Below are 11,130 nucleotides of genomic sequence, written 5' to 3'. Positions count from 1 at the left end.
CAGATCACTTGAGGCCAGGAGTTCGAGACCAGCCTGGTCAACATGGTGAAACCCCGTCTCTACCAAAAATACAAAAATTAGCCAGGCATGGTGGTGTGCGCCTGTAGTCCCAGCTACTCAAGAGACTGAGGCAGGAGAATCGCTTGAACCCAGGAGACGGAGGTTACACTGGGCTGAGATCGCGCCACTGCACTCCAGCCTGGTGACAGAGCGAGACCCCATCTCAAAAAAACAAAACAAAACAAAACAAAAATTTGCCTGGCATGGTGGCGGGCATCTGTAATCCCAGCTACTCAGGAAGCTGAGACATGAGAGGTGCTTGAACCTGGGAGGCAGAAGTTGTAGTGAGCCGAGATCACACCACTGCACTCCAGCCTGGGTGACAGAGCGAGACTGTCTCAAAAAACAAAAAAATCACTTTTGGTAGAAATGGACTCTTGCTATGTTGCCCAGGCTGGTCTCGAACTCCTGGGCTCAATTGATCTTCCCACCTTGACTTCCAAAGTGCTGGGATTACAGGCGTGAGCCACCACGCCTAGCCTCAGGGAATTCTTATAAGAACTCTATGAAGCAGGCATCACCATCTTCTCTGTATCCATGGGAACAGAGGCCCAGAGATGTATGCTAACTTGCCCAAGCTCACATAGCTCAGGGCAGCATAGCTGGGATCTGGTTGCAGGCCTGCTTAGCTCTGCTTACTCACCTTCTTCTCAGCTTGGGGCTGTGCAGTGGGTAGCAGTTAGCCCCTGGTGCTTGCTCAGAGAGGTGCCCTACAGGGTAAGGGGACACTGCTCTAAGGGTGCCTGGCACTGAGAGGTTGGGTGAAAATACCCAGCAGCTTGGAGACAAAATGCAAGGGCACCTCCCTCTTCTGAGTACAGGTCTTGGCTTCCACATCCCTCTACACCCTGTATGTGTCAGGCATCCAGTGGGGACCACCCCTGCTAGGCCCTGCAGATACAAAGGCATCCAGGAGGACATGCACGAGGACCTAAGCTGGAGTGGGGATCAGCTAAACCAAACCCAACTCAAAGGCTACATTGACTTTTTACTCAGCTACCCTTTTGTCCAACCAACAAACAGGCCAAGAGCAAAATTAGAACATGCATTTTGGTCGGAGCCATGTTGGTCAGGCTGGTCTCGAGCTCCTGGGCTCAAGTGATCTACCTGCCTGGGCTCCCCAAAGTGCTGGGATTACAGGATTGAGCCATTGTGCCCAGCCCCAGTCCCAGCCTCTTAATGTTATCCTTGGGAAGTAAGAGTGTAGCTTGACTGTGAAATAACACGGAAGTACAAGTTGGCCTGAGGTAGGGGAATGAGACTAGAGAAGCTGGTGCCCAAGGAGCTCCTGCATTGCTGAGGGGCTGTGGTTTCTCAGTGAGCTCAGAGAAGGGGGCCAGGCAGCTCATCTCCCTGTGAACTTCTTCCTGCCTCCCCAGTGCAGCAGAATGTGCTGTCTGCTTTCACCCAGCTTCCTCCCTGGGAAACCAGGCAGCCCAACCCTCAGCAGCCAAACTCCCTCCTCCACATATCCCCGTGGGCTACCAGGCAGGCCCTGGACAAAGGCTGCCTGAGCAGGCCAGGCCCCTCCCATCCCACCCTGCTGTGTCAGGGCCTGGCACATTCCTTAGTGCAGTGTCGGCAGCTACCTCTGCCAGCGCCTGATCACCTTCCCAGGATAAGCCTGGTTCTGGATGGTGAGCAAGCATGCCTGCCCTCCCTTGTGAGTGCCAGCCCAGGCACTGGCCACGCTTGGGGGAAGGGGTGGGGAACTGTGGCGAGGCTGAGCTCTGCAGAGATGCCTGCGGCTTCAGAGAGCAGCTGGATCCACAGACCTGTCCCCAAACCTCTGCGCCCCTCTGCCCCAGAGTCAACTCAGCCCAGGTTGCAAGGAAGCCTCAGGCTCTTGAAGAGACATTAAGTCCTGATCTGATAGAGGGGCCACAGAGGGGAAATCTCCATGTGGGGACAGAAGTTAGGCAGGAATATCTTTGTCTTTGGAGAGCTCACCCTCCAAAGGCAGACAGGGAACAGGCATCAGTGGCACCTGGCAAAGCTCACAAAATGTTGCTTAGTAGCCGTCCAGAGGAGACCTGCTTTGATCACTAGAAGAGAGTGCTTTGCAACTGGCTTCTCAAATATTGCCCACAATAAGGTCCTTTGATGGGGGTTTTGAAATACTGAGGTGTCTAGGTTATAGAATGTCTTCACTTTCAATATTCCACGTCAAAATGCAGTCTTGCTGAGATCTGCAGGGAACCTGCTGTAATGTGGAGCGGAGCTTGCTTTGTAATTAGCATAGCAACTGTTCCTCTACCGGTGGGTACTTCTAAAGTGCCTGAAAACAGTTTGTTCTCATTTGCGGTATGAACAAACCTCCTGAAAACTTGTTTACACTGTTGAATTGCAGAGCAAAACAAAAACAGCCTTTATTCCCAAACAAATAGCGCAAAGGCGACATGTAGACCACAGCCCATCTACCTCTCAGGGGCGAAGTTGACACTGTGACAAGGTATCCCAGCCCATCTTTTGGCTCTGGGAAAGGCTAAAATTGGGAAGGAAATGCGTTTATGTTGGTTGTGGTTCCGAGGGCACGTCTGTTCCCAGCTAAACTCCTGCAGTCAGCAGATGGCCTGAAATAAATCAAACCTCCCCATGCTGTTGGGACAGCAAAGCGGTACAACCTTTTTGGAGGGCAATTTAGCAATAGCCTAAAAGAAAATGCACATACTCTTTGGCTCAGCACTTTGACCGCTGGGAATTTACTACAGATTTCCTTCCTGAGTGAGCCAGGCTGCATGCACAAGTTGATTGCTACATTATTAGTTATGCTGAAAATGGAAACAACGTGTTTACCAACAGGGGACTGCTTCAATAAATTTAGTGGGAGCAATGTGATAAAACCCTAAGCAGAATGAGATAGGTGAGATAGAGAGATGTCCACGCTGTGCTCAGTGGGAAAAGCATTGTCATATGATCCTGCATCTGTTGTATTTGCAGGGAATATGACTAGGACCACAACACAGAAACCGGCACACAGGGATGATCTCTTCAGAGGGGCTCTTGGTACAAAGGGAGAAGAACATTTGAATATTTTTTTAAACTTGTACTTTTTTTTGTAATTTAATAAGCTTAAAATTGAAAAACATTGGACAAGGATTCACGTTTTTCTAGTTCTCACCTCGGGTGTTTGTCCTGTGACTTGTGTGGCAAGATCAAGGGGTTCCAGAGGCCCCGTCCCAGAGCTAAGGAGTCTCTGGGATGAGTTGGGGCTTTTAATCGATTATGATAAAACATATATAATGTAAAATTTATTTGCCATTTCAACCATTTTAAGCCTACAGTTCATGGCATTAATTACATTCACAATGTGCAACCGTCACCGCTATCTATTTTCAAAACTTTTTCATCACTTAGGCTTCTTTTGACCTTGAGCTCTGTGGCATGGGGTCTGCGAAGGCCCTGCTCTCCCTTTTCAGGGAATAACCTGTAGCCAAGGGTGTTCCAGCTGTCCCTTGTGGGCTGGGATGAGGACTCTGTTCCCTCTCTTGCCTGGAGCCGCCTGAGCTGTAGGTGACTAGTCTTATTTCTGTATGCTCCAGGTGCATATGGCGGCAGGCACAGGGCTCTCTTTGAAAGGAAAACCCGTTATCTTCCATGCCTCTGCAAGTCGCTGGGGGTCTAGCTGTGGGACTCCGGGGAAAGGCGGGTCTCCCTGCTGCCTGGTCTTCCCTCTTTGGACCTCAGTTTCCACTTGGGAGGAGCAATGGGAATGGGGCTTCACTTTGGCTACCTCTCTGCCCTTTCAGACATCACGGCTGCAGCCTTGGCTACGGGTGCCTGCATCGTAGGAATCCTCTGCCTCCCCCTCATCCTGCTCCTGGTCTACAAGCAAAGGCAGGCGGCCTCCAACCGTCGTGAGTACTCCTGTCTGCCTGGGGTGGGTGGACGGTGCAAGTGACCTGCTCCAACCCCCAGCTCAGCGCCTGGGATTAGCAGGGCACGATGCAGGCACGATTCCTTTCCATTTGAGAGTTGGGAGCTGCTGCACTTCCGGCCAGGAGCTGGGCAAAATGGCCGAGAGAAAGGAGGCATGCCATTTCTGGGGACCGAGTGCCCACCAGCCCCTTTGGCTCCCAGGCAGTGCTGGCCCAGCACTCAATACATGTCTTCTGAATGAATGATCATATGGAGTAGCTCAAGTTGCTTTATAAAAATGCTGCCACTCAGAGTCCTTGGGGGACCTGTTTAAGGTATAGGCGTGCTTGTTTTGTAATTAGTAGCAATTGTTGAGACAAAAAATGACTTTTGGAATATTAGAAGTGGAAGGGGTCTTACAGATAACGTAGCTCAACCCTTTCTTTTTCCAGATGAGAAGGCTAAGATCAGCGGGGTTACATAACCGGCTGAATGTTACATAACTTAGTAAGTGGCAGAGCCAGGACTCGATCTCAGAGCTTTCAACGCATGCTCTTTCCAGGGAATAGAAGTCCACCGCATAATAAAAATGCTCTCACTTACTCCTCATTGCAACTCCAAGAATTTGGTCCTACCATTGTCCCCATTTTACTGATGGGCAAACGGAGTCACAGAGGGGTTAAATAACTTGCTTAAGGAACCACACAGCAAATAAGTGGTGGGGCTGGGCTTTAAGTCATGGGCACAAACATCTTTCACCTCCCACCCTGGCCAGGTGACAGTGCCCCTTGCCTGGGTCCTGACCCCGCGCATGAGTCTTGGTTAGTCTGAGTCCTCCAAGAAGGGGCTAGGGAGTTTTTTGTCCTTGCTTCCCCTCCCTGGCCTCTTCCCCTCTGCCTGGCTACAGAAGTAACGGAGAAAGGATTGCTCTGGCGCCAGGTGGCTTTTGGCTCACAACTTATTTCCTGTGGCCGGCCCTTAACAACTTGTCATCCCTCCCTCCCCTCACTCCTGGGGGCTCCCACATGGAGCCCCATAGTGGGTCACTCGGGGGCTATGGCCACCTCACCCTTGCTCTCAGAACTCCCCTATTCCTCTCCTAGAACCCACCACAACCTACCTGCAGGAATACCCATGGCTGGGGGTGGGTGGGGGCAGGTAAAGGGCTTGGAACAGAAGAGCAGCCCCGGGCAGCAGGGCAGGGGGAGCAGCATTGCTTCCTGGTGGAAGGTTGGCCCGCAGAGCCTGCTCAGGAATGAGGCACTCTCAGGAAGAAAAGGAAAGGGCTTGGAGCCTTGAGGAGGGCAGTTTGCTGGAGAGGCCAACAGGTGTGGATTTCCTTCCTGCTTTGGATTGAGCCTCAGTTTCCCCAGCTCTAAAATGGAACCAACAACCCTCACCCCAAAGGGTGGTGCAGAGGATGAGATGAGGGAATACCCGTGTGCACCTGTGCGAAGCCTGACCCATGAGTCGGCCGTAAACAATAGCCATGATTCGAATAGATTTCAGGAACTTTTGGGTAACTTCCCTGTGTTTGTTCTGTTGTTGTGCCCCTCCCCCACCATCCGTTTCCCCATCGTAATCGGCAGTAAAGCTCCTTAAAACGAGAAGCATCTGTGGGAGGACGTGGGGTGCTGCATGAAAGAGGGAAGTTGGGGTCACTGCATCTAATTGGTAGCCAGTTTAGGGGGTGGGGTGTCCCAAGGCTGAGGCAAGCGGCAGCAACTTAGATGAGAAGCAGAAAGTAAGTGAAGTGGCTGGGAAGTGATCGGGGACTCGCACCTTGTAAGGTTTCCCTGAGAGATGTCCCCTAGAATGCCACCCTATTAGGCAATGTAGGGGATGGGACAGAGAGGACCAGGAGCCCTCTAATTAGGCACTGACCTTAAACAGTAAGTCATGGCTAAAAACTGGAACCTGGCAAATGTTCAAACAAGAGACATCAGTTAGCAAACTTAGGAGTTGACCTTTGGTCAGTACTTAAATCTGAAGGTCTGACGCTGTGTAAGTCAAGCCATAGGAGAAAGTGCTGGCTGCCTTTGGCCTTTTGATGGCAAATAGTGTTCTTACACACTTGGAAAATGCAGATAGAGTTTCATTTATCAGTCGTCAAAATGGGCCCCTCGTGGAGGCCCCATCTGCTGGGCAGACACGCAGATCACTGCTGGACAGCACCCATGTGAGCAGAAATGGAGTCTGGAGCTGGGCAGGGCCCTCCTGGGCTCGCTCCTGTTCCCTGCAGGGCATCTGCCAGCAGAGGCAGGCATGCTGTATGGGGAAGCCTTCCCTTCCATGACCAGCTTCTCTGTCTGTCTGTCCCTAGGTGCCCAGGAGCTGGTGCGGATGGACAGGTAAGGCCCATGGAGACCTGCTTGAGAAAACTTCCTAGGCCGGCTATCCAGGAAGAGATACTTCTGTGCAGTAGGGGCCCTGTTTAGCCACCTAGAGCAGCTGGTCAGAAGAGCCTCTGCCATCTGCTGCTGAAGGCTGCACATCTGTGTGGATTGGCTACTCTCCTGCCACCCCCACTCAGCAGGCTGAGCTCTGATTCTGCTCAGATGTGTCGTGCACCCACCTTCGGGTCTCAGTGGTCAGCCTGGGCCAGGATGGGGACAGGGAGGAAGCAGCTGATCTGGCGCAGACAGTGAAACACGCAAAGGACGCCCGCGGGCCCGGCCCCAGCCACACCCCTTGAGCTGTGCCTCCTGCCTGCAGAGAACTCCAAGGAGAAAGCTGTCGGACTGCTGCAGGCCACAAGGGCAGAGGCTGAAGGGTCCTAGAGTGGTGCAGCGGGCCGGGTCTAGGGGCAGAGGGGATGGGGACTGTGTATTGGTGTGCTCTGGGCAGGAAACTGGCATGCAGCCTGGCCTGGAGGATGTGCTCAGGGAACCCGAGTTTCTGCCCCGGTACCTGCAACACCAAACGCAAAGCTCCTCTAGGTGTTTGAAAGGGATGCTCTTCAAGGCAGGCTGAAGGAAGTCCTGCTTGCAACCCACCTAGAAAGAGTTGCAAGGGTCTTCAGAAGTTATCCTACTCCCAACTGGGAAGAGAAGAGAACCCCTCCCCTCAGCTCAAGACAGGCTTTGGGGATGTTCGATCCTAATGCCATCAACTCTGTTGACCAAAGAGAAACTTGTCCCCAAATTCCTGAGGCTGAAGTCCTGGAAGTGTCTGTGATTTTCGGCTTCCTGGCTGTGCCCAGGGTTGATGGTCGGGGAGGAGTTGGGGTCTGTTCTGGTGGGCCCTGATGCCCTCAGCTCAGGACAGGTGGGCAGGTGCAGCCCATGGCCTTTGCTCTGTGGGCCTGGCTCCTGCCTTCTTGCTTGGAGATGCTGCTGAGGCCTGGGGATGGGGATGTAGGTGAGAGGAAGGGAGGAGAGAAAAGCCGGGGGCAGGGAGGGTAGAGTTCATGCTCCAGACAGCACAGGTGACCTTCCATTCTGATTCTGTGGCAGCAATACTCAAGGGATTGAAAACCCTGGCTTTGAGGCCTCATCACCCGCCCAGGGGATACTGGAGGCCAAAGTCAGGCACCCCCTGTCCTATGTGGCCCAGCGGCAGCCTTCTGAGTCTGGGCGGCATCTGCTTTCGGAGCCCGGCACCCCTCTGTCTCCTCCAGGCCCCGGAGACGTCTTCTTCCCATCCCTGGGTAAGTGTTTCCTGACCTTCACAGCACCATGACCTGTAACGTCATGACCTCATGGCCTGCAGGGCGTCGGCCTCGCTCCCTACTCTCCCTGAAGAGTTCCACAGCCTCATGGAGTGGGGTTGAGGGGTGAGGGACAGAGGACCCCCCATTCACTTTGCTTCTTCTTTTTTTGCAGACCCTGTTCCTGACTCTCCAAACTTTGAGGTCATCTAGACCAGCCGGGGGACAGTGGGCCGTTGTGGCTGGGTTTGGGGCAGGTGCATTTGAGCCAGGGCTGGCTCTGTGAGTGGCCTCCTTGGCCTCGGCCCTGGTTCCCTCCCTCCTGCTCTGGGTTCAGATGCTGCGACATCCCAGAAGCCCAGACCCTCAACCCCTCTGGATGCTACATGGGGACGCTGGATGGCTAAGCCCCTGTTCCAAGGATTTTGGGGTGCTGAGATTCTCCCCTAGAGACCTGAACTTCACCAGTCACAGATGTCAAATGACTTAGTCTTAAGAAGTCTCAGAATGTCCAGCCCGTCAGCAGTTCTAATTCTGAGACATGAGCCTTGGGATGTGGCAGCATCAGTGGGACAAGATGGACACTGGGCCACCCTCCCAGGCATGAGACACAGGGCACTGTGGAGATACTTCTCCCCCATGGCCGCCTGGGCTCCCCCATCTCGCCTGAGGCTGCTCTTCTGTCAGACTTCCTCTTTGTACCACAGTGGCTCTGGGGCCAGGCCTGCCTGCCCACTGGCCATCGCCACCTTCCCCAGCTGCTTCCTACCAGCAGTTTCTCTGATGATCTGTCAACAGGTTAAGTCAATCTGGGGCTTCCAGTGCCTGCATTCCAGTCCCCAGAACTTGGTGGTCCCGAAACGGGAAGTATGTATTGGGGCCTAGTGGCCACTGTGAGCAAATGGTGTCTTGGGCAATCTGAGGCCAGGCCAGATGTTGCACCACCCACTGAGATAGTGGTGAGGGAGGTGGGTGGGGCCTTCTGGGAAGGTAAGTGGGGCCCCCCACCCTGCCCATCCTCTACTCCCGCTGCTCAGCCTGGGCCATTGCAAGGGTGCCACACAATGTCTTGTCCACTCTGGGCCACTTCTGAGTGTGAAGCAGGATGCTATTAAAAAACTATGTGGGGAAACAGGTGCAAACCCTGTGGATGAATTGTAAGAGCCAGTTTAAATCCGCACTGTGCTGCTCCTCCCCCACCCCACCTTCCACTCCATACAATCTGTGCCTGGCGGAGTCTTCACCGCAGGGCGACTCAGCCAGGTGGGGGTGATGTTCCCATCTCCTGCTTGTGGGCATGCCCTGGATTTGTTTTTATACACATAGGCAAGGGCAGTCCTTTGTGGAATTGTGATGGGAGGATTTTAAAGCAGGGGAGGAGAGTGGGGGGCATCTCTGTACACTCTGGGGGTAAAACAGGAAAGGTAGTACCTGAGCATGGGGACAGGTGAGGTGGGGCTGGGCAGACCTCCTGTAGCGTTTAGCAGGATGGGGACCCCAGGGACTGTGGAGGGCGTAGTCTAGCCTGGGCATTTGTCTCCTAGCAGCCTACACTGGCACTGCTGAGCTGGGCCTGGGTGCCAAAAGCCAGGATTTGGGGCTAGGCAGGGAGATGTTCACCCAATTGCTTGGGGGGTTGGGGGGATGGAAAAGGGGAGCAACTCTAGGCTGCCTGGCAGCAGTGAGCCCTGAGCCTGCGGCTACAGCCAGGGAACCCCACCTGGACACATGGCCCTGCTTCCAAGTCCCCCAGTTAGGCCCAAAGGAATGGTCCACTGAGCACCTCCTGCTCTGCCCGGGCTGGGCTGGGGGCCTTGAGGAGAGGGCAAACATAGGCCCGGAGGTGGGGCTGACACCTCAAGTGGCCAGAATGCCCAAAGCCCGGCTGCTCCTTTGTCCCTGGGTGGAGGGGGATCCCTTCTGTTATTCCCTCTGGTCACCACAATGCTTGATGCCAGCTGCCATAGGAAGGGGTGCTGGCTGGGCACGGTGGCACACACCTGTCATCCCAGCACTTTGCAGGGCTGAGGTGGGAGGACCACTTAAGCCCAGGTGTTCAAGGCTGCTGTGAGCTGTGTTCAAGCCACTACACTCCAGCCTGGGGGACGGAGCAAGACTTTGCCTCAAAGCAAATTTTAAAAAGAAAGAATGAAGGAAAGAGGGTGTGTTTTTCACAACTCATGGGGGCCTGCAGGGCAGGAGTGGGGACAGGACACCTGCTGTCCCTGGAGTCGAAGGACAAGCCCACAGCCCAGATTCCAGCCTACGTCCCAACTCAGGAAGAGCGTGCCCTGCCTCTGGGGGGGCTGGCCTGGCCCCAGCCCTCAGCTTCTGACCTCGAGGCAGAGACAACTTCTAAGAATTAGGCTGCCAGACCCCAGGCCTGGCTGCTGCTGTGTGGAGAGGGAGGCGGCCCGCAGCAGAGCAGCTGCCGCACTTCCTCCCCAGCTTCCTCCGGCGTGCGGCCCTGCCCTCTCTTCTCTGGACCCTTTTACAGCTGAACGCATCTGGGCTTCGTGGTTTCCTGTTTTCAGCGAAATACTCTGAGCTCCCAGTTCCATCTTCATCCATGGCCACAGGCCCTGCCTGCAGCGCACTAGGGACGCCCACCCTGCTGCTGCTGGGGAGGGGCAGACTGCTGGAGCCGCCCTCTGAGTTGCCCGGGATGGTCATGCCTCTGATGCCAGCCCTGATGGCTGTGGGCTGGGGTGCATGGGAGAGCTGGGTGGGAGAACATGGCGCCTCCAAGGGGCAGGAGGAGCACTAGGGGCTGGGGCAGGGTGGGGCTGGGGCAGGAGGCTCCTGGAGCCCTGGATTCCTGGCACAGTCTGAGGCCCTGAGAGGGAAATCCGTGCTTTTAAGAACTAATTCATTGTTAGGAGATCAATCAGGAATTAAGGGCCATCTTACCTATCTCCCGACATTCACATTTTAATAGAGACTTCCTGCCTTTATTCCCTCCCAGGGAGAGGCTGAGGGAATGGAATTGAAAGCACCATTCGGAGGGTTTTACTGACGCAGCGGGGACTGCTCGGCACTCCCTAAAAACACACCATGGAGGCCACTGGTGACTTTTGGTGGGCAGGCTGGCCCTGCCTGGGGGAGTCCGTGGCGATGGGCGCTGGGCGCTGGGGTGGACGTGCAGGAACCCCGGGACCTGCTTTTCAAAAGACTCCTGCCTGACCAGAGCTCCCACTACATGCCCAGGGCCTGGGCTGAGGGGCTGATAACATGGCCTTCTTCAGGGGGTGCTCCTCGCGGGGTGGACTTGGGAGTTTGTGGTGGGATGGGGGGTTGCAAGGGTCCCGTCACCACCCTGCACCAACTTGGCCCCTGGGGTCCTACCTCAAGAATGAGGCCTTCCCCAAGGCTGGCCTGACTGTGCTGGGGGCTGGGTTAACGTTTGCTCAGGGAGCTGCAATGCGCAAAAGAGGAACTGGGGTTGCTAACCAGGATGCTGGGAACAAAGGCCTCTTGAAGCCCAGCCACAACCCAGCTGAACATGGACCCCAGCCCACAGACAGCACAGGCCACCTGGCCCATTCCCTGAGCATTCCCTGCTT

General features: G+C 54.8%; 1 protein-coding gene across 1 annotated transcript in view; it reads left to right on the top strand.

Annotated features, from left to right (window-relative positions):
• Positions 1-8,714, top strand: part of LOC105547468 (chromosome unknown open reading frame, human C10orf54) — a 22,677-nt gene extending 13,963 nt beyond the window's left edge. Inside the window, exons 4-7 of the mRNA XM_011991085.1 lie at positions 3,810-3,917; positions 6,242-6,269; positions 7,374-7,567; positions 7,743-8,714. Coding sequence (XP_011846475.1) covers positions 3,810-3,917; positions 6,242-6,269; positions 7,374-7,567; positions 7,743-7,780 — 368 coding nt within the window. The 3' untranslated portion in view covers positions 7,781-8,714. The remainder of the gene's footprint in view (positions 1-3,809; positions 3,918-6,241; positions 6,270-7,373; positions 7,568-7,742) is intronic.
• Positions 8,715-11,130: the final 2,416 nt, after the last annotated feature.

Source organism: Mandrillus leucophaeus, unplaced genomic scaffold, assembly GCF_000951045.1.
Source record: "Mandrillus leucophaeus isolate KB7577 unplaced genomic scaffold, Mleu.le_1.0 Scaffold39, whole genome shotgun sequence".
Taxonomy (NCBI): Eukaryota; Metazoa; Chordata; class Mammalia; order Primates; family Cercopithecidae; genus Mandrillus; species Mandrillus leucophaeus.
The sequence above is the reverse complement of the archived record's forward strand: the minus strand, read 5'-3'. Positions and strand labels throughout refer to the sequence as shown.